General features: G+C 38.7%; 1 protein-coding gene across 1 annotated transcript in view; it reads left to right on the top strand.

Annotated features, from left to right (window-relative positions):
- FMN2 (formin 2) overlaps positions 1-24,606 on the top strand; it is a 231,279-nt gene that overhangs the window by 159,848 nt on the left and 46,825 nt on the right. Inside the window, exon 14 of the mRNA XM_054021267.1 lies at positions 10,131-10,223. Within this exon, the coding sequence (XP_053877242.1) occupies positions 10,131-10,223 (93 nt within the window). The remainder of the gene's footprint in view (positions 1-10,130; positions 10,224-24,606) is intronic.

The raw sequence follows: 24,606 nt of genomic DNA, 5'->3' as shown, positions 1-24,606 counted from the left end.
TGCTGTTGCCTCTGGGGAGCTAATATCTGGCTGATTCCCCCAACTTACAGCATGTTTTAGTGACCACCATACAACACAATTCTCCTAACTTCATATGCATTAATGATATACATATATGGATAGAGAAATGACTTTCAGCAGATCATGACTTTTCCCCGATAGCTTACACAGCATGTTTTATATGTAAGATCACGAATACATGAAAATGAGGAATATGGGGGTTACAGTATGCTCCCCCAAGGATAGAATGTCACACCCTTCATGCTTTAACTACCATTCCAGAGAACATGCATCCAAGCTGATAACGACTTCTGCTCAATAATGATCCAAAGCAGAGCAGACCAACCCATGTTCATTTTCATCATCTGAGTCAGATGCCACCAGAAGAAGGTTGATTTTTTTTGGTGGTTTGGGTTCTGTAGATTTTGCATCAGAGTGTTGCTCTTTTAAGACTTCTTGAACCATGCTCCACACCTCGTCCCTCTCAGATTTTGGGTGGCACTTCAGATTCTTAAACCTTGGGTCAAGTGCTGTAGCTACTTTTAGAAATTTCACATTGGCACCTTCTTTGCGTTTTGTCAAATCTGCTGTGTAAGAGGTCTTAAAACAAACATGCTGAGTCATCATCTGAGACTACTATAACATGAAAAATATGGCAGAATGCAGGTGAAACAGAATAGGAGACATACAATTCTCCCCCAAGGAACTCAGTAACAAGTTTAATTAACACATTTTTTTTAATGAGCATCATCAGCATGGAAGAATGTCCTCTGGAATGGTGGCCGAAGCATGAAGGGGCATACAAATGTTTAGCATATCTGGCATGTAAATACCTTGTAATGCCAGCTACAAAAGTGCCATGCAAATGCCTGTTCTCACTTTCAGGTGACATTGTAAATAAGAAGCAGGCAGCAATATCTCCAGTAAATGTAAACAAAAATGTTTGTCTTAGTGATTGGCTGAAGAAGAAGTAGGACTGAGTGGACTTGTAGCCTCTAAAGTTTTACATTGTTTTGTTTTTTAGTGCAGTTATGTAACCAAAAAAAAATCTAAATTTGTAAGTTACACTTCCATGATAAAAAGTTTGCACTACAGTACTTGTAGGGGATCACTTAAAAATATTAATTATTTTGTTTAACATTTTTACAGTACAGATATTTGTAATAAAATAATATAAATTGAGCACTGTACACTTTGTATTCTATGTTGTAATTGAAATCAATATATTTCAAAATGTAGAAAAACATCAAAAATATTTAATAAATTTCAATTGGTATTCTATTGTTTAACAGTGCAATTAATTGCGATTTAATTTTTTAAATTGTGATTACTTTTTTTTAGTTAATTGCTTGAGTTAACTGTGATTAATCAACAGCCCTACTTTAAACATTATCATGTTAAGTTAAATCAAATAGATTTTACAAAGTATGTAACAGACTGAACAGGCATTCTTGTGTCACTTATCTACACAATTTCACCCACTTTCCCTTGCACTGCTAAGTAAAGCAACATTCAAGAAAGGCATATACAGGCAGTGTCTCATTCATTCAGTAAGAAATATGGAAAGGCAGGAGTACTGCCTGTATCTTTTGTGCTCCTGTCATCTTTGCTTCCCTTAGTCATGCTGTGGAGTAATAACAGCTCAGCGGGACGGAGGTTTTTAGACTCCAGTGAAACAGTATAGAACATGATATACGAGTACTACATCTAACAGTTCTGTTTAGAGAGATTATGATTCTAACTAGTAGTTTGTTGATCTGGGGGACTGAGGACTACTAAACCTAAAAACATGTTACGCCTGTTGTATAGAAAATAATGAATCACTAGTTAATTTTAGACACTGGTTTTAGGCATTTTAGGCCGGTAGGTGATGATACTGCCATTAGTAAGGCAATGGTATCAGCATGACTCCCACCGTTTCTAATGCTGTGATGTTGCATTCGGGGACTTTATTTTCAGCACCCCTATACCTAATCAGGCAAAGTAAGATGTGTTTTTCTTCCTTTTCTGTATTTTTCCGTTGTCTTTGAAGGATCTACACATGGTTGGTAATTTTTGCCAGGAATGGGGTGAATGCTTGTCAAAAATGAGAACGTTTGCCTCAACCATCACCCATTTTATAACTGAATTTGAACCAAGCTTCCTCTTTTGTGGTTCTGATACTATTAGATGAAGGCCTCCATAATCTAAAACCTGACTGATTACACAAGGTTGTTCTGTTCCATTATCAATGTGAGTGGAGGCCATTTTTGGTAACACACGTTGTAAGCAAAAGTACTAGTTATGAACCATGCTGAATAGTAGGAAGTCTCTAGCTCCCTGTGCAGCTGCTCCCTTAGTCACAAGACCACAGATTTAAAAAACAAAAACAACACAAAAAGTTTGTGGGTGGATGTCAGGCATGTGGACATAGATTTCAGCACAATTCTCTTAATACCAGGTGCTGCTTCATTTAAGTTCCTCTCTTAGTTTAGTATTCTTTTCTCTTAGGTTCTATATCTGACACTAGGAATGAGTTACTTTGGGGTAGTGTAGCAGCAGTCTGATGCAGAATTAGCATCTCGGGAACTCCTTTTTCTGCCACTCAGTTCTTCCTTGTATTTAGATGCATGCTACACAGAGACACTATAAGATCAACCCCTAAGAGTATTTTCATTATCGTTTTCTAGTCTGGAGCAAAACAGGAGGTACAAGGATAGTGAAAGTGTTTTATTCCTGAAGTTTATCTACTGTGGGAATTCCCAAAATCTCATTAATTCTCCAGGCTTGCAGTTCAGGTTTCCCACCCAAGAGGGTTCTGCTGCTTGGCTGAATCAAACCTGAACTCTGAATCTTTTTAGGATCACTAATGTCAAAGTTTAGTCCTTTCACATAAAACAACAGATTGTAGAAACAGCGGTTTTGTTTTGTTTTTAAGATTCACAAGTCATAGGAGACGTTACAGGACTCTAAATAGTTCTGTGAAGAAAGAAAGATTAAGTATTTCATTCTGACAATATTACATCTGTTTTTCTTTTCCAAAGCAAAGTGAATATGAAAAGATAGTGTATCTGCGCATTTCCTTAAAGACTTTGAAGGGGAACTGCCGTAGGCTATTGGCCTGGGTATAGCGTACAATCTCTGAGGCACCTTAGAGACTAACAAATTTATTAGAGCATAAGCTTTCGTGGACTACAGCCCACTTCTTCGGATGCATATAGAATGGAACATATAATGAGGAGATATATATACACACATACAGAGAGAGCATAAACAGGTGGGAGTTGTCTTACTAACTCTGAGAGGCCAATTAATTAAGAGAAAAAAAAAAAAAACTTTTGAAGTGATAATCAAGCTAGCCGAGTACAGACAGTGTGATAAGAAGTGTGAGAGTACTTACAAGGGGAGATAGTCAACGTTTGTAATGGCTCAGCCATTCCCAGTCCTTATTCAAACCGGAGTTGATTGTGTCTAGTTTGCATATCAATTCTAGCTCTGTAGTCTCTCTTTGGAGTCTGTTTTTGAAGTTTTTCTGTTGTAATATAGCCACCCGCAGGTCTGTCACTGAATGACCAGACAGGTTAAAGTGTTCTCCCACTGGTTTTTGAGTATTTTGATTCCTGATGTCAGATTTGTGTCCATTAATTCTTTTGCGTAGAGACTGTCCGGTTTGGCCAATGTACATGGCAGAGGGGCATTGCTGGCACATGATGGCATAGATCACATTGGTAGATGTGCAGGTGAACGAGCCCCTGATGGTATGGCTGATGTGATTAGGTCCTATGATGATGTCACTTGAATAGATATGTGGACAGAGTTGGCATCGGGGTTTGTTACAAGGATAGGTTCCTGGGTTAGTGGTTTTGTTCAGTGATGTGTGGTTGCTGGTGAGTATTTGCTTTAGGTTGGGGGGTTGTCTGTAAGCGAGGACAGGTCTGTCTCCCAAGATCTGTGAGAGTAAAGGATCATCTTTCAGGATAGGTTGTAGATCTCTGATGATGCGCTGGAGAGGTTTTAGTTGGGGGCTGAAGGTGACAGCTAGTGGTGTTCTGTTATTTTCTTTGTTGGGCCTGTCTTGTAGGAGGTGACTTCTGGGTACTCGTCTGGCTCTGTCAATCTGTTTTTTCACTTCAGCAGGTGGGTATTGTAGTTTTAAGAATGCTTGATAGAGATCTTGTAGGTGCTTGTCTCTATCCGAGGGATTGGAGCAAATGCGGTTATATCTTATATCTCCTACAAGACAGGCCCAACAAAGAAAATAACAGAACACCACTAGCTGTCACCTTCAGCCCCCAACTAAAACCTCTCCAGCGCATCATCAGAGATCTACAACCTATCCTGAAAGATGATCCTTTACTCTCTCAGATCTTGGGAGACAGACCTGTCCTCGCTTACAGACAACCCCCCAACCTAAAGCAAATACTCACCAGCAACCACACATCACTGAACAAAACCACTAACCCAGGAACCTATCCTTGTAACAAACCCCGATGCCAACTCTGTCCACATATCTATTCAAGTGACATCATCATAGGACCTAATCACATCAGCCATACCATCAGGGGCTCGTTCACCTGCACATCTACCAATGTGATCTATGCCATCATGTGCCAGCAATGCCCCTCTGCCATGTACATTGGCCAAACCGGACAGTCTCTACGCAAAAGAATTAATGGACACAAATCTGACATCAGGAATCAAAATACTCAAAAACCAGTGGGAGAACACTTTAACCTGTCTGGTCATTCAGTGACAGACCTGCGGGTGGCTATATTACAACAGAAAAACTTCAAAAACAGACTCCAAAGAGAGACTACAGAGCTAGAATTGATATGCAAACTAGACACAATCAACTCCGGTTTGAATAAGGACTGGGAATGGCTGAGCCATTACAAACGTTGACTATCTCCCCTTGTAAGTACTCTCACACTTCTTATCACACTGTCTGTACTCGGCTAGCTTGATTATCACTTCAAAAGTTTTTTTTTTTTTTCTCTTAATTAATTGGCCTCTCAGAGTTAGTAAGACAACTCCCACCTGTTTATGCTCTCTCTGTATGTGTGTATATATATCTCCTCATTATATGTTCCATTCTATATGCATCCGAAGAAGTGGGCTGTAGTCCACGAAAGCTTATGCTCTAATAAATTTGTTAGTCTCTAAGGTGCCACAAGTACTCCTGTTCTTCTTTTTGCGGATACAGACTAACACGGCTGTTACTCTGAAACTTGTCAATCTCTGAGGGGCACTTATCCTCAGAGGAGTCACACTTATCTTCTCTTAAATTAACTGAGATATCAGGAGGTCATCCTGAGTTGCAGCTAATGAATTAAAAGAATAAAATGTTTGACCTTTCAAAATGTTGAGAATGATGAGTAATCCATAGCCTGGGAAGAGACACTGAACTCATGTGATGTTACCTAGGCTGTTATGGTAATTTGTGGCAGAGTGCAAGATCTTTCAGCTGGTTATCCTATATTTCTGGAAAATCCCCATTGCCCTATGGTACTGTTTGAGTGTTTGGGATCAAACTCCTTCTGGACTAATTGTATTTTGTAGTTTTCAGTTTACCTACGTGAAAGATCCCTCTTCAGTTTTCTTCTATCTAAATTAGATAAGGTACTTATCTTCATTTCCTGTCCTAAAGTCTTGTGTGGTGTTAGGCAGTGTCATTGAACACCTCCCATATTCCACTCCAGAGGTGATTACATAAATTAATTTGTGAAGCATTTTGAGAAGCTTTGTGGTGAACAGTCTTCTATTAAATGTATGAGACCATTTCTGAGAAGGCTTCATGTGGAGTACAATTGTTTACTTTTTGTGAGGTACAAAGTTCACATTCTTGCCTCAAAGACACAGCAGAAGTGGGAGTAAAGGAAGCGAATGCTGCATTTCAGCGCTTTCACTAGCCATGGAATTGACCTAATATAACACTTATTCACTAAATAAATGAGCAGATTCTCCAAACCTTAGGAAATCATCATATCCAGTAGTAATTCCATTCTTGTATTTGACTTAGCACGTGTACATGTTTCATGAGCCTGCCCACGGGTGAGCAGATATGTAACATTTGTTTTCAAATAAGTTGCATCACAAGCAATGAAGGCCTGTTTAACTTTTTTTTTTAATTGAATAGGGCTACTGATGTTTCACTAAGTCTGTTCGCATCTCTATCTTCAATTATACTTTAAAACAAATAAAGGAATCAGAATATTTACAATTCTCAATGTCCCACTAACTTTATGCCATTTGTGTGGATTGCCACTGAATAATTTGATTTGATTTCCATTTCTCTGTGTACTTTTAATCAGTAGCATTTTTACAGTTGTGGAAAATGATAAAAGAAATGCCCACAAAGTGTGTTTTCGGGCTTCGTGTTCAATTAATTAAAAAAAAAAAATCTTTGGTAGATCTTAATTTGTTGCTGGGCACCTGGATTCCATTGTTATTCAGGATGATTACCACTTAGAGCCTTGTTAAATTTGAATTACTTTATCTAGATCTCCAGGGATTTTCATTTTCTTTTGCACTGTGTATGACAGCGGTGTGGTTTAGGCCTCCAATGATTGTTTCTGACACATGAGTTTTTGGATCTCTAAAACAGATTGCTATTCTCTAGGGGTTAAGAGTGAGGACAGTTTAAATATTCATTTTGTATTGGATAAGCACAGTATGGTAGTAAATCTCTTTATCATAGAGTTACCTTTTAGAAACAATAGCACAACTGCTCTGTTGTAGATAAGATAACACAAATAATCCTATTTAATTTAAAGGTACTATTTAGGGTGAATTGTAATATTTTTGTAACATTATATGTTTGGGGAGTTTTATGCTGATTTTGATTTTAGGCAGAAGCAGTACTTTTGCCTCAAAAGATGAGGTAGATTTTGACCACCAAAGAGGATTTTCTCCCCCTTTTATAGAACTTAGAGATACAAGTGGTCTGAAAGAAATGTCAAGTCTGGCATTGCCCAAGAGTTGAGTTCTGTTGGTTCATTGCAGAGTTGTTGTTATCGTGTTCGTCCCAGGGTATTAGAGAGACAAGGTGGGGGTGAGGTAAGATCTTTTATTGGCTCAACTTCTGTTGGTGAGAGAGACAAGCTTTTGAGCTGCACAGAGCTGAAAAAGAGCTCTGTGGAGGTCGAAAACTTCTCTCTCTCTCTCTCTCACCAATAACAGTTGATCCAATAAAAGATCTTACCTCACCCCCCCACCTTGTCTCTCTATTGGTTCATGACATTTTAAAGCTAGGGCAGTTTGTTTGAACCCATTTGTTACAGAGCCTAGTGATCATCTTTTCCTGGCTCCCACTAGGACTGCTGTGAAGGGAATCCAAGCCTCTGTGTTCTGGATCCCCTGGGGTACGTTGAGCTTCTGGAGCTGAAAAGAGTTCAGCTACTGCCCCAAACTAAGTACCCTACGGTATACTCTCAGGGCAAAGACTTTCTAACTGGCACTGCCCTCCTAGTGTTGGAACCTGTTGTCCAGCCTCCTAGATGCCCTGGGTGCAGCACTGACCCTTCAGATATCCCAGGACTTGAAATGCCCATCTCCCAGAACTCCACTCTAAAGGTGTGAAGCTTCTGGTTTACAGTTTAACTCTCTCAGGAGCGTGTGGTTCTTGTGAAGCACAAACGCGTATACGTTTTGTATAATCTTTCAACTTTATGCTCTTTTTTTAATTTAATCATGTAAAGCACCAGAGAGTATATATCACACAAAACACTACAAAATCCTAAACGTGATGTCCCTCACTAGCTCACCCTTCCCTTGGGAGTTCTTGGGGAATCATCTGTGTTCCATGGCAGGGTCCTCCACCCCTCTTGTCTATTCTGCCCCTGCAGCAACCTCCCTCATATTAATCAGCTGCAAAATGGCTCTCTCCTACCCATGTGAATCCCTTTTTAGCCTATTGCTTGGGGTCACCTTATTTTCTGTCTTTTTGGTAATTTTCCATTACTTTCAAACTCCCCTCCCTGCACACACAAGGTACAAGTGTCTTCTCCCAACTAGAGCAAACCTATTGTCACAAAGTGTTTTACTTCAAATAGACTGTTGTTGAGTACTGATCCCTTACCATTGTCTCTGGCCTGGTAGAGACATGATGCCACGCTGCTAATTTAGGGTGGATCCACATACACATAGGCTTTCCATGACCCAATAATTTCATAGACTCCTCCACAATTCAGAAGTGGTATAGACAGAGTCCTCAGGGTGTCACATTAAAGCTAGTGCAGTTTGTTTGAATGCATTCATAGAATCATAGAATATCCGGGTTGGAAGTGACCTCAGGAGGTCATCTAGTCCAACCCCCTGCTCAAAGCAGGACCAATCCCCAATTTTTGTCCCAGATCCCTAAATGGCCCCCTCAAGGATTGAACTCACAACCCTGGGTTTAGCAGACCAATGCTCAAACCACTGAGCTATGCCTCCCCCATCATATGGCCTCACCATGAGAGCCAGCCTACTTTAAGATTTTACCTTGTCAATTCCCAGGTTCTATCACAGTCATCATTCTACTGGCAGTATAATGATGACTGCATCTGTAATTTTCACTCCATGCATCTGAAGAAGTGGCTTTTTTACCCACGAAAGTGTATGCCCAAATAAATCCCTTAGTCTTTAAGGTGCCACTGGAATCCTTGCTAGTCTAGTGGCAGACACTCCCTTATACACAAACACATTGCCAAAACTCATCTATATCATCCTTACCTAAAGCAATTTTGTATTCAACAACAAACACTTTGTCCAAACCATGGGAACTGCCCAAGGTACTAGGATGGATCCCCAATATGTTGTCTACTTCATGGGCCACCTCGAGGAAGAATTTCTGGGAAAGTGTACCACAAAACCAATGATATACCTGAGATACATCTATGATATTTTCATCCTCTGGACAGACGAGCTAAATTCCATGATAGATTTTCACAACTTCAGCCACTACCACCCACCCATCCATCATATTCATTCTAGAACACTCCCACACCAGCATCAGCTTCTTGGACACCACGATCCGCTTCAACAATGAAACCCTGCAGACCACTATAAACAAGAAACCCACAGATCCAGCAACCTCCACTTATATAGATATTTTGCAGCACTGTGCAGTTAGGGTCATATCCCTGGCTTCTACCTGGAAATATTTTTAGATTGAAGCTTCTTTGTCCCTTGTTGACTTCCTGATTTACATAGGATTTCAAGCCTTTGAGGAGCTAATTACAGACTTGTCCCCCAAGCCCAAGGTAGAGCAAGCATTTTGTGTACTGCAGCTTGCAGCCACTGAAGGGTGGACTCAGGAAACTGGAGGAAGACATCATCACCCACAAGAGTCTTCTTTCTGCCGCTTCCTTTCCTGTTCTACCAGCAGGAAACAAGTGAAGGCAGCTTATATGTGAAGGAGGGCTTGAGATAATGCATGATGAGGGGGTAGAGGACTGGAAGAAGAAAAAGGAGAAGGAGAATATATTTTGGAAGTAGGAGGAGACCGTAAGAGGCTAGAGGAGGGGGAGGAAATGATGTGTAGAAAGAAGTAAGACAAGGAAAGAGAAGACCAAGAGAAAAGAAAATTTGAAAGAGAGAGAAAATGGGACCTTAAAATGGAGTGAGGAGGAGGGGAGCTGAACATAGAAACAGAAAGAGAAGTGCAAGAAATAAGGGTAGGATTTTGATCCAGGGAAATATAATTTAATAAATAAGATATAAAGCTCACCTGCTGGAACACGCTATAAAACAGCATATGTAACAGTATATTAACAAAGCGGTAAATACAACCCCCTCCCCTTCCTCATTATCCCTTGCTGTTCAAATAATAAGTGTTCCAACTGTTTCCCCACAAAAATCTGGTCACTCCCTGGGTAGCAGACCACTGGAAGTCAGAGGGTAGCAGGAAGGATGGTCTCTGACACCTATAAACCCACCACTTACTTTGAGCACCAGTTGTTCATTTATTCAGAAACATTTGATCAGGAACAAAATTGCTCTCCAGGAAGATTTTATTGTAGCATTTGCATTGGAAGCAGTCTGTTTCTAAGGATCATATCCTAGCAAGTTTTGTTGGCTATAAATTAATATAAACTAATGCATTTTTACTACAATATTTGTATCTATGCCATTATGTGTTACCCTAAAGTAATCTGTCGTTTCAATTTCAGCATGCGAGACACAAGCGGGGAAAGTTTATCAGGTATCACTAGAAGAGCACATCCAGCCTTTCAAAGACAGCATGGAGCAATTCATTAATCAAGGTAAATAATGAAACGTCATTGAATCTTTTCAAGACATTTCAAAGGAAAGTTATAGGAACAATGTTTATACATTGGGAGTAAAGAGACAGTTTATTTTGGCATCATAGAAAGATGTGGGTTAGTTTAATCAAATGCCACACAGTTCTAAAAGATTTGTGGGACGACTCTGTTGTACTGTCAATGAGTCACCCTCTTGAGTGGCAGCAAAGACAGATGCTATTGGCTCAAGTGTGTGAACTCATCATGAGTTCGCAACTCTAGTAATATTTTTGTTTCTTGAAAAATTTTTTAAAGCTGGACTCATTTCCAAAGCAGTGACTGTTGTGCATGTGCCAAAAATACAGTGTCTGCAGAGCAGAGGTCTTGTTTCAGCTCCTCAGATTGCAAAACTTGTGTCTAATTTTTTAAGCAAACACAAAAGGCAAATCCAAATGAACTCCTCAGGACAGGCTTGTGGAAAATGCTGTGGGGGGCTGGGGATGTGTGTGGTAAATTTAAATGTATCTATGCTGATCTTGTCTCAACGCTAGGAGGGAAGCACCATAATAGGGGATGGGTGGTGCTGTTCCCATGCTCCACTGTCAGGATTCTGCAGTAGGTGAGGAAAGCGGCACTGTCAATGAAGGAATGGTCTGAGTCAGAATGTTCTGTGTTGACTTGGCCATGCTGTTTTTCTGGCCAGTAGTCTACTTATTTGGCTATTCCTGTCCACACCCCAGCTTTCTGTAACCATACAACATAATAGAAGACAAAAATATTGACTCATGATTGGATAAACAATTGTGTGAGAAGTGAGAGTATCTACTGTTTATCCCTTTTAGAGGCCAATAGCGCTGAAGTCTAGAACTGTGTTAACTAATCATCACAAATGGAAATTATCATTGATGTATTGTATTAGAGTTCAATGTCCATTATTTATTTATTTCTGATGAGCTAGTCAGGTATTAAATTCACATTTTTGCTTCCTAACTGGATCATCAAAGGTAAATAGCATTTTCAAGGTAGTCTTATGGTGATGTTCAGCATGTGTGAACCAATTCCTTCACGTGACTTCACGTCATTGAACAGACTTATTTAGCTTGAGGGCCGTAGCCAAAACACCACGTGACAAGCAAATACAAATCAACAGATCCTGAAATTACAAAGATCAGTCCCCAAATCCTTGCCAAACAGTTCTTTAGCTGTGTCCTGAAACAATTGGTAAGATGTGCTTTGGAATCAAAGAGGCCTACATTTCTATACTTGATGCCACAATGATGGTGTTTAGCTGGTAATTGTTTTTGGCATCTAGCTTAATGTAGATGCAAATAAGGTTATGCATGTAGAAGAAGGAACAACAAATTAAAGGACATTTGTCAATATGAAGTAGAGATTCTTTCCATCAGATGTTGTGTTGGGAGCTACAATTTAAGGTCTAATAACGGTGTTATGCATTCCTCTTCAAACTAGAACAATGAATTGAACATGAGGTTTATTATACTAATATAATACTAATATAAATCAGAAGAAACTCCAATGATGTTTCTTCATCCCTTTAGGAAAGGACAATGAAAACATTATTAATGGTTATAAAAGTTGCCTGGCTCCCTATTTAAATTTCTCCACAGTTTTTGAGACTGTTTTCCTGCAACAGTGAATTCCATAGAATGATTATGTGGAGGAGAAATAATGTTCTCTTTTCTTTGTTATAGGCTTATCAGGTTTTTTTTTTCCTCAAAGTGATCCCGCTCCCTGTTCTTGTGTTCATTTTGGGATAGAGAGAAAGGAAGATATTGATAAATCTGATCATAGATATCTAGTCTCCTATCAGAATGTACAGATGTTACTCCTTTCTGGAGTTAGTGGGAGTTTTGTGTGATCACTGATGGAAAAAGAAACCCCATAACCTCAGAACAGCAGCAAAGTTAAAAATATCATTTGCATGTTCTAATGGAAATTAATACAAGTAGGGGTTATGACATGAACATAGATGAGCTCTAAATAAACTAGTCTACATTTCTTTAAACCACGCAAAGGCTACTTTTCAGAAATCTGTCACGATATTACTCTATGAAAGATAGCTTAACATATAGGAGAAAAGAATCCTTTAGTTAAGTTCCAAAAATAAAGTAATTTTAAAATACCTTCCATTATGAAATCCTTTGTTTTTACTTGGTGGGATTGAATTCAGACTTGAAAGAGGCCATGTTTAAAACAGGATTTCTCTTTCCTGTTCAGTGTTTGACAGGCTTTTGATCTAGATATTTTTTCTAAGGGCTTTTGTTGTTTATGTAGGCATAATCGATGAGTCTTTTCAACTAGACTGCACACACAAGATCATTTAGAAAAACAGAGGGACAACTTTTGGCACCTTTGGGGGATTAATGTATTTATATAATGTGTGTTCTGGGCAAAGTAAAATAAAGTTTAAGTTCTTTTATATTTAAAGTTCAGTTTCTCCAAAGCAAAAAAAAGTTTTAAACTTACAGTTAAATTCATAATTTTTCACAGGGTTAAATAACTTGGAATGTTTTTTTTGTGATGCTTTTCAGAGCAGGTAACTTTTCTGTATAACGGGATTCACCCGTTCAAAGTAACTTCCATTGATACTTATTGCTAGCATTGGCCAGGCAGAAAGTTGAAGTTAGAAACTATCTTCGAGTAGGTATGGAGAGCGGGGCACATGTGGTTAAACATCTCTGGTAAGGCGCTAGAGAAGAACTTTATAGGAGCAGCTACAGGTTTAGCACAGTTGTATTAGTTTAATTTTTAATTAAAATATTGCAACTGGTCAGGTTGAATTTTATATGTAAAAAGAAAAAAATAGTGAGTAAACTTGTAAAGTAAAATCAGAAAAGATTGGGTCTCAGAATCCTGTCAGGCTTACTTTTTAATGGATCATTACAACTACCTTAGGAGGAAGAATCAATTCATATGCATGTCAGCTAATATGTTATGAATGGACCTGGAAATGATGCACTTGATTACAGTTTCCTAATACTTTTGTTATAATCACCTTGAAAGCTATATGGTTAATTCACCAGGCCATGCACAAAGAACCCTCTCCAGCCACAGGATTCCAGTTCCTTTTCTGCGGTGCTTTGTTTTATTTCTTCAAAATAACATTATTTAATACAAGTTCAACATGTCGTGTCCTGTCCCCTCTAATCTGGAGTCTTCTGCAAGAGCCTATCTACTCCCTGCAGGATTATGCTCCACAGATTACCTGATGAGGAGTCAAGATGAGCCTACAAGGCTTCTCTCTCCTTCCTAACCTACTCCCTGCAGAATTACACTCTGCAGGCCATCTGCCTCAGAGTCATAACTGGGTTCTTTCCCCTCCCAAACATCTCCTGCAGGCCGTTAATCTTTACAGTTCCCTCTTCAGTAGGTGATCTTCAAGCTATAGCCCAATCCCTGGCCTCAAAGTATCTGCTGAGGCAGCTGATTATTCACAGGTAGGGTTAGGTCTAACACCACTTAAAGAATCAGCCAACCTGTGAGGCATCTGTTTTAAGTTGCATATTGCTTTGCTAAACTTGAACCATTTGTGCTGAAATTGTCTCTTCCAGAGGGTTTTTCCCCCGAAAAGGTTTCAGTAAAAGCAAATTAGCTGCTTCCAAGGAAGAGATTATGGAATAATTAGTATAAAATATACAATAAAAATATTTTTTAAGTCATTTTCCAAAAGTTACATTTTTTGAAGGTTTCTTTAAAGAGCTCTAGCACTTGCATGATTTGGAACAGGAATATGAAATTTGGCAGGTGGGTGATCCTGATATTAGACAGGTACCTTTTGCTGTCCCCGTTAAAAAGTATCCAGATTTAGCCAAATTGTAAGTGTCTGAAAATTGCCATTTGCACATGCTTGGTAAAGACTTTTGTGGTATGTTTACATGGCAGAGTTAATTCAAGTTTTCTATATGTGAGCTACTTCTTTCAAGTTATCCTAACTTGAGAGAGTGAGTATACATGCCGCAGAACAGTCAAACTGCTGTTTTCATACTGGCATTGTGCTCACTCGTGTGACACTAAGGTTTCTGTGGGCATATCTGATGGTTCTTTGCACTGAAGTAAGCGCTATGAATTCTTTCCCAGTGGGAGAGTTTATCTGTCTTTTCTGGGCACACAGGTGGAATTGTGGAAAGACAATGTAGTACTAATGGAGCTAGCCTACATCCACATTGCAGAGTGGTCATTTTAGCAGCTGATGAGTTGTGTTCACTCAAACTTTAGCTTATGCCCCCTAATGGCACAGCCAACTTGAGTTAAGGGTTTTTGTTAGTAGATGGAACTTGAGTTAGGTGCAACAGTCAAGTTGTAATACGAGTTAACTTTGCAGTCAAGAGAAGCTTTTAGAGGCTTGCTGCTACAGTTGCTGAACATTCCATCTGCACTGAGCATGCTTCGTGGCCCCACAGACTCCATGAAGGATGTGGCACCAGCAACTGCCACTTTGGGCAGTAGTGCTGCATTGGGACCCAGAAAGAGTCCATGCATTCTAATCTCAGCTCCCTCATGTACGAGTATGCAAATTTATGTGCCCATCACTGCACTTATTATTGAGGAAGGCCCCATATTCCTGCCTTAGAAGGCAGGTGAATATCATACCACTGATTTTACAGCGTGGTTTCCCAAGGTCATTTCAGGTATAACTGGCAATATCACCCTATCTCTAATGTTGCAGACTCAATCCACAGTCTCATTGCCTTGAACGATAAAATATGCCAAATGTATATGCTTGGTTATGCTATCTATAACCACTTCCTTCCAGTGCCAGGAATAGAAATCAGGAATCCTGATTCCCAATGTTCCACTGCTATCTAGAAAACAGTTGTGTAAGCCATTAGCAAAATGTGTCACATTTACCTCTCTAATGGCTGGTATACTTAGAAGATAATAGCCTACTACTACTGTCAATTACTCTAACAGGTCAAGCAGTAGACATCTGTGCTGTGGATCTAAAGCCTTTGGGTTTAAATCCTGCTGATGACCCACATGTGAGTCAGTATGGTTTCATATGATAAAATTTGCTCTATTGGTTTGAGGATTTATGTATTTTTTTTAATCTAGGAAATTGCATACCAAAACTATGTATAAAGGATGTAAAGTTTGCAAAGTGACCTCCTCAGGTTAGGAAATGTCAGAATTAAGGTTTTTCATGAAATCTTAACTTGCCTTCCCCTGTGTATATGAATTATGATAAAGTCCTTAATTACATGATCACATGATGTCTGTTCTGCAGGACTCCTGCTTCTTTCAGTGCAAATGATGAATAGTGAATGAGGCAGAGGTTTGTAAGGAGGACAAGAATGTTCCTTTGTGGTTAAGACAGTGGACTGGATCCCAAGAGATCTGGGCTCTGTTCCTGACTCTGCCACAGACTTCCTACATGATGTTAAGAGAGACCATCTCATAATACATATACCCACGCAAATTTAATTCTGGTATTTTTTACCTTCTGAGTGCTTGACTTGCAACTTAATGTTCTTTAAATGTATCTTTTTAATATAGAGGGTAACATGATTCTTTGTTATTTTCCAAAATTGTCTAAACTAATCCTTTCAAGAAAACAGGACTTAAAATAATGTTAGGAATATATAGAAATAAAACTGTTTTGTTCTTTAAAAATTCCCAGGCCAAAAACTTTATTAAGGTAGTGAAGGGGTTGTATGAGTATATGTCTATGAATATCTATTAATTTTAAACACCATTCCTTAAACATTATAAGAGTTTAAAAATGAAAATAAATTAAATGCTGTAAATGTTCTGAAAAGGTAATATTAGTAATAATGACATAAGTTTCCAACATTAACCTTATCTCTGCCTCCCTATTGCCATCCTCAGTCTTTCATGTAACTTTGAATTCTGGGCTACGGATCTCAGCTATCCAAAATACAGCTCTGTTCTGGCCTATAAATTGTGAACCTATTTAGTAATTAGATACTGAAAAGCAGACTTTCCCCAAGTGGTGAGGACCAGAGGAGACCACAGCATTTCACTCACATTCCCTCCACATGTCACCCACTTGAAAGATTAGTCCCCCATCGATCACTCCACTCTGGGAGGGACGCCCCACTCTACTCCATTCACTGTCCCTGTAGTAGTCAGAGACCTCACATGCTATAGACAAGATCAGCTTTTTTTCCCAGAACCGCAGTCATCTATAGTCCCTTGCAAAGTCGGCCTGAGATTCTGCTATACTACACAGAGGACAGAAAAGATATGTAGGTTGTATCAGTGTACCATAAAAGACTAATATTATACTTCGTATATGCAACAGTGAAGTCTTTAGATTTTTTTCCTGGGCACCTCCCAAAGTGGAGAAGCAAAGCAAGGCTAAATGGGCAGAGTTAGGGAACTGTTAGTATAAGCAAAGCTACTGAGACAGGACTGTTCCCAATATGCTCTTTATTGAAAGAAAAAAAATAAAACCTAAAACCCGCAAACTTCCCATTTTTGAAAATTTCACTTGAGAGGAATGTGAAGAACAGGCAACTCAGAATAAGTAGCATAAGAAAACAGAATGCTTAACACTGGGGGGGGAAAAATCATATGAATTTCATTAATTGTTTTACAGTTTGTTATTAGTGTTCTGTCTGTTTTTAAATGATGAAAGTCATCATTTGTTTTATATCTCAGACATTTAGATGTGGTAATACTAACAAATACATCTGTATTGCATCAACTTGTCTTTTACCTCAGATGTCTACACCTCAGTTGGTTTGCATTACTACATAGTCATCTTGTTGCACATTCAATTTCATGTGTATCACTAAGACTGCTTAAATGAATTTGCCTTGTTTCAGAACCCATGAGAAAGCCAGTGCATTGCAATGGTGGCTTCAGTTCTCTGCAGCCATGGCACAGGAACTCACTTACACATCCTTAGTGGCATAAATGTAATCTATGCATACTGGGGGGGTATCTCTGCATGGTGTGGTCAGATAAAAAGTGGTTTTATGGGCATGTGTTTGAAAAAGCTCAGTGCTCATAAGTGACAAAAAAATAAGTGACAAGAGAGTTTATACAGGTCATCAAAAGGTGTGCAAATGAACCCTTTCTATATTTTGTTTTTCTTGTCTATATTAATGGAAAGCTATTTCAGAAATCTTTGAGATTGTATTAAAAGAAAAAAAAAGTGTGTGTGTGTGTGTGTGTGTGTGCGCGCGCGTGCGCGCGCGTGCCCCCATCTGTCACCCTTCTACAGAAAAGAGCCAGGTATCTTTAAGTTAACATCTGTCCTTCCATGTAAGTCTTGGAAAGAGGAATTAAAACCAATGTAAACTACTTACAGTACCACCTCTATACCTAAGAATGTATGGTTTGTCTTAGTAAGTGTCTTTTACTACATGTTTGTACAGTGTCTAGCAGAACAGAGCTCTCACATGGTTGAGACCACTAGCCTTTTTGAAGCTGCTCCGAGACTTAGGATGTTAAAACTAGTGGCAGTGAATGGGATAGTGGGCAGAGTGCAGATGAGATGATGATAGCTTCAGGTTTAGCACAATATATCACATGGCTACCACCTCCCCAATAATAGTCCCTGAGTGTATACGTTTTAGGATGAAGACCTAAGATTTACATTGGAAGGCCTTTGACACTGGAATCCACTCTGTTCAGATGACAAAGCTAGAGGCTATCCTTCGGAATGTGATGAAAAGACCATCTGTTTACCCAGGCTTTTGCCTGAGGTGGATTGAAAAAGGGGGTTATGTCTTTAAGGATAGCTTTGGTTATTGCATAGGACTAATGCTGGGCTTTGCACCTTATTGTGATAGTCACTGGGGAGTGTCCTTTTGTGCAGTCAGTTGTTGGCAGTATACGGTTACAGGTTTGTTTTTTTGTTTTTTTGTTTTTAATACCATCACATACTTTATATTGATCAAAAATGAAATCGCTGCAGGAATAATAAGAGAAATAAATTAAGAGTATTCAATATAGTACACAGTTGTCACTGCCTTTTCTGTATTCAGCTGTTCATTTAATTTTCACTTTTTATTCCATGTTGTATAATCTTTATTTTGTTCCTTTTGTTATTTAGAAATGGTCTCTGAACCATTCTCTTTGTACTTATTTATAATTTTTCATTACTTTTTTTTTCCAAATATAACAATTATACCAAAATCCCAGATTCATCATAATACACAAAGTAAATAAAAAGGGATAGGATAAAGGGATGGGAGTGGAAGCAACATATTATCTTCAGAGTCTACGTTAATCATAGATCTCTAAAAAGTCAGCCCAAGTTGCCTTGAATTTTTCAGGCATTCCCTTTGTTTGGAATCCAGTTGTTCATTAGCTGTGAGGTTAGCCATAGGAAAAGCTCTGGAGGTTCTGGAGCTCCTAATGCATCTGGACCAAATACATTCAAAAGTAAATGCTTTACCTGGAGATATTCCCATGCTCCAGAGAAGGGCAAGACAAATTGTTGCTGAAGATCTACAAATGATTTAAATTTATCATTGTCAATTAGCTGTGACGCAGTCATAATTGCTCTGTCCCCACAATCCCTCCACATAAAGTTTTACCACTAATTTTAAGGATAGGATTGCTCCAAAGGTTTGCCTCTACATGAAAGAATGGATGGAAGCAGAGCTTTCTAGACAAGTTTGACTACACTTCCCTCACAGACATTATTGTGGGAGCTCTGGAACCATCAAATCTGTAGTACTTTGATCCTATAATGCTTGAAAGAGGGAGAGGGTATACTAATTCTCATTCAATCTGAATCCAAGGTGTGTGGTCAAATCTAGTAGTCACAAAGATGCCTGGCTCAGCAAAAAGGAGATGTGAAAATTTTCCAAGTTGGGAAAACAAAACAAATCCTCCCAGAGATTGAACAAGTTACAGCTCCCTCTAAGCCAGTCTAGGCTTCTTACCTGTGCCCCAAAGGAACATTCTGAAAATATTATTCAATTTTCTATAATAAGTTTGAGGAATAGAAATAGAGATACCTCCTCATGGCATACACAATTCTGGGAAGGATATTCATTTTCAGTATATTAATTTTACCCCACAAACTGAGGTTAAACAACTCCATTTCCCCAAATCATTAGACACTTGGGCAATAATAGGTCCAGTATTTATCTTAGAGATCTCCTGAATATTTTTGAGAATCAGTATTCCTACATGTTTCATATAAGAGTATTACCATTGAAAATCCCAATTTGAGGAAAGGCCTTTGTGGGCATATTTGTTAAATCCTAAGAGTTCTGATTTACTCCAATTAATTTAATCTCTTGAGAGGAGCCCAAATGTATTAATAATCACCTATTACCAATAGAACCTTCATACATTAGTCCATAAGGAAGCACAATCTAATAAAGCAATTATTTATTTATTATATAAAAAAGTATTAATCAAATGATAGATTTTACTTTACCTTTCCTATGAGTTAAGGGAAGTGGAAGTAAATTTATAATAATCCTTTAATCTTTTAACCCCAATGAAAGAGAGAGAGAGAGAGAGAAAGGGAACTAACGTATCATTATCAACTAGTGCTCATTAACTTGTGCAGAGCAGCCATATTAGATCTCAGAGAGCAATACATAAATTCCATATGATTGAATCATTCCACAAATATCTTCTCTTGTGAGGGAGAAGTTTGCAGACTTTTGAGGTATTTTTTTTCCTCCTTCTGACATGAACTAAATGATACTTTCTTCTCGCCATTCATATTATCAAATGTTGTTGGGCATTTAATAAAAAACTCCAAGTCCATCTTCCTGGCCAGATTTTTTTGCTTGGTTAACAGCTGCCCTCATTGCAACCACATCATGGGCATAATCATGAAAGAACTGTATTTTAATTGCTGGATTCTAGTTTTCTGCAAAATAAGCTCCTTAGTAGTAAATTTCAGCAATTTCACAATCTATCCTCTAGGCCTACCTCCTGGAGCTGGCTTGAGGGCAAGGGCCTGGTGTGCGTGATCGTTATCAAAACAAAAATCTATGGCAGATCCAACAGTTTAGTTACCTGTTTAGGGACAAAGTTAGAAGGTTTACCATTCTCTGTTCCCTCAGGGACACCTGCAATCCTCATGTTATATTGTTGCAAGCAGCTTTCTAGATCAGTTAGCTTGGTCTTAACAGTCTTGATGATATTACTGTTCTTCATAATCTGTAATTTGTTCTCTTTGAAAGTATCGTCCACTTCAGAAATTCTGTGTTCTGCTTCATCCATCTGTCTGGATAGACCTTGTAGTGCACTCTGAATCTTAGTCATTGTGGTCTGTAGGGTGGAAACTGCAGATTTGATTCCAACAGAGTATCTATGGCCACCTGTTGTTGTACAGCCATCAGCTGCATTACATCAAGCTCAGGCACCATTTTGTTTGTGGAAGTGGGGGAGGCAGACCTCCTCTGTTTTTGTTGGTTCTTTCAGAGCAAGAGAGGAAGATGCACAGCTAAAGGGTATCTTGGGCATTTCAGTAGGCAGATGCAATATTTCTAGGGGATGGATGATGGGGTTTAGGGGATGATGTTTGGAGATTCCTAGTGGGCCACTTCAGAGCTCAAGCAACCTCCATCTGGTTTGGTCACAGTGCCCTCTCTTGTTATCAGGTTAATGTTTCTATTGTGTTTCAGTGTTGGTAAATGTGCCAAAAAGCTTAAACAGTAGGTTCATGTGTTTTATTGATAAACTGAAAACTAAATAAAATATATATATATAGTCTCATAAATCACTGCATTTCTCCACATATAAGCCAGTGTAATGCCATTCTGAGGTTCAGACATCTGAAATAAAGACAATCGAATCCAAGCTTATGATATTGATGGAAAATTATGCTGGCACAGAACTTCAGTAACACAGTTATAAATCAGGTCTGCATATTAGAAACTATATTAATAGTTTTATCCTGAAGTATTTGAAATGGGGGTGTCACAGTTAGCTCAAGCGATTAACGCAAAACAAATTAACTAGATTTAAAAATTAGTCACAATTAATCACTATTTTAATTGCACTGTTAAACAATAATAGAATACTAATTGAAATTTAATATAAATATTTTTGGATGTTTTTGTACATTTCCAAGTATATTGATTTCAGTTACAACACAGAATACAAAGTACACAGTGCTCACTTTATATTAATTTGTATTACAAATATTTGCACTGTAAAAAAGATAAACAAAAGAAATAGTATTTTTTCCAATTAATCTCAAACAAGTACTGTAGTGCATTCTCTTTATCATGAAAGTGCAATTTACAAATGTAGAATTATTTTTTTACATAACTGCACTCGAAAACAAAACAATGTAAAACCTTAGAACCTACAAGTTTACTGAGTCCTACTTCTTGTTCAGCCAATCACAAAGACAAATAAGTTTATGTTTACAGAAGCTAATGCTGCCTGCTTCTTATTGACAATGTTACCTGAAAGTGAGAATGGGAATTCACATGGCACTGTTGTAGCTGGCATTACAAGGTATTTACGTATCAGACATGCTAAACATTTGTATGCCCCTTCATGCTGCGGCCACCATTCCAGAGGACATGCTTCCATGCTGATGATGCTTGTTAAAATATAATGTGTTAATTAAATTTGTGACTGAACTCCTTGGGGGAGAATTGTAAGTCTCCTGCATTTTGCCATGTATTTCGTGTTATGGCAGTCTTGGAGGATGACCTAGCATATGTTGTTCAATTTAAGAATGCTTTCACTGCAGATTTGACAAAACTCAAAAAAGGTACCAATGTGAGATTTCTAAAGTTAGATACAGCACTCGACCCAAGGTTTAAGAATCTGAAGTGCCTTCCAAAATCTGAGCAGGATGAGGTGTGAAGCATGCTTTCAGAAGAGCAACATTCTGATGCAGAAACTACAGAACCTGAACCACCAAAAAAGAAAATCAACCTTCTGCTGGTGGCATCTGACTCAGATGGTGAAAATGAATGTGCCTCTATCTGCACTGATTTGGGTCATTATCAGAACCCGTGATCACCATGGAAGCATGTCCTCTGGAATGGTAGTCGAAGCATGAAGGGACATGTGAAGGTTTAGCATATATGGCACATAAATACCTTGCAACACTGGCTACAACAGTGCTGCTCTTCGTGGACCATTACCTAGTTGTGGTAAAGAGGCTTGCGTGTTCCAATGATCCTCAGAACTATGTTGTCAGGAGCTTTATGCTGCTGGTAGGATCTCCCAAGGCAAACAGGTCTGAGAGGAGGTCGCAGACAAAGCACAATCCAATCCCCCAAGTCCTCAACAATGGATCAGGCGGAAGAGGGTCTTCAGATCCCAACAGCTGTGAAAGCAGATGAAGGCTGCAGCATGTTGGAGATCTCCAGTCCTCTCGGACTTTTCCTGCCACTGGGCCCCAGACCTTCAGCTTGTCATGATCGTGTGGTTGCTGTAGGTGTATCAGCTTCCCCACATTAAAAGACATCACGCATAGGTTTCTACAATGGGAAATAACATCTTTCCAACCTTCCATCAAGGGATCGCCGATGATGATGATGATGACAACAGTGCCATGTGAATACCTGTTTTCTACATCCAAATATTCCAAAAATATTTAAATAAATGGTATTGTTTAACAGTGCAATTAATCATGACTATTTCATTAATTTCATAATTGATCATGATTAATTTCTTTTAAATGTTTGACAGCCCTAATTTGAAGACTGTATGAAGATTGAAGTATGAAGTATTTAAAAGGCTCGACTGTAATTTCATGAATAAAAAATGTCTATTTTTTTGTACTTTCTCCCAAAACCTTTCTATGAATTTAGTTGTCAAGAGAAATCCAGACATGGGAATCCCTGTAGGTGCATCCTTCTATTGCAATGTGGTCTTATCATGAATATAGTGTAGAACATTTATACACTATGCAAATGTGATTGGATCTCAATTCAGTGTAAATAGATGTATTGAAAACTATAGCAGTGTAGTGTCTCATTGTAAAGGAACTGTATCTGTTTTAAAAAGCTTGCTACATATGGAAGTGACTGGAAGGAACATTCATAGCTAATTATAAATAAATAGTAGTTAACACTTTAAATAAAAAAAGAAGAAAAAGCAAAAAGGTATAGAGCATTGACAAGCAGATGAAAGAGTTCTTGGTGCCTTCCATCTGAGAATACTCAAATGCATTCCTGTATTCAATTACCTGAGAAGATGTGATATTCCCTTAAGTGAGAGCAGGAGATCAGAAGGGATTGCAGTTTTGTGCCTCTGCTTGCTCACAGTCCTTTGGAACTGGTTCAGAAGAAATAGCTTAAGCAGCTAAAAGGTTTTGGATTCAGACGGTGACTACAGACTATAATCACTGGGTCAAGATCATAACCCAGAACAGCAACAGAAAGTTGTGGTGGAACAAAAAGTTTAAGATGGATGTTTGAATGCCATTAGAATAGACCTCATCTTAATACCACAAGGCCTGCTCAGAGTATTTTCTGAATTTGAACTAAATAGTAATTCTGTCTTGTAACTAGGCTTATCTCAGTACATTTTCACATACAGTACCTGGTAAACCCTAGTTTTCTGTTAATTTCAAATAGATTTTCTGTAGGTAATTTTGGGGGTTGATGCACATTCAGGATTCAGTAAAGGGTTTAATTTTTTTTTCACAAGGCCACCAAATATTAGCCACTGTCATGATCTGAAGATTATTGATACACTCACCTGTTATAAATACTTCCTCAGAACCCACTTATTTCTGCTATTTTCCATCCATAATCACTGCTGACTCGCTCCTCAATGCCACTCCTCTCCCTGACTACATTAAGGGATATTAAGCTTACAAGAGAACAAACAACAAAATCCAAGAGGTTAAACCAAAAGTGCATGCATAAAATCAGGAGGAGGAGAGGGGAAAAATGGGGAGGAAAAGGAAAGAGTTCCCCCAAGAGATTTCCCTTTGTCTTATTATCTTTCTATTCTGCCTTGATCTTCTGCCCTTAATAATGTCAGATACTTGGATACTATAGTGTTGAGTGTTATAGAAATGCCTAAATAAAATAATTATATATACCATTGCAAGTGCAGCCCCTAGAGTGCTTGCTCTCTGCTCAGGAGGGGAGGGGAGAGGGGACATTCTCACTCTTGGAAGGTTAGGCAAAAATTCTGTAGTCTAAAATGGTACATTTTACTACTGGTCCAGCATGAGGTCTTTGGTTTGTGTGGTCCATTGAACAGTTTATCCTCTTTATCTTGTCTTCACTTGTCCTCTCTCCCTGCTTTCGGGTGAGCATATTGGCTGAAGGACTTGCAAGGACATCATGAGGTCCTAGAGTTCAGCCTGCTTGGCCCAGAGGAGGGAAAAGGTGAGGAATTCAGAGGTCTCTGTCCAACCTCTTACACCCTTTCTTCAAACCAAGTGTCTCCTTTGTCCTTGATTTCTCTGCCTGATCTAGGTGGCCAGTTGCCCAAGCAGGGGAGATATGTAGCATTT

The sequence above is a fragment of the Malaclemys terrapin genome, chromosome 3, assembly GCF_027887155.1.
Source record: "Malaclemys terrapin pileata isolate rMalTer1 chromosome 3, rMalTer1.hap1, whole genome shotgun sequence".
Taxonomy (NCBI): Eukaryota; Metazoa; Chordata; order Testudines; family Emydidae; genus Malaclemys; species Malaclemys terrapin.
The sequence above is the reverse complement of the archived record's forward strand: the minus strand, read 5'-3'. Positions and strand labels throughout refer to the sequence as shown.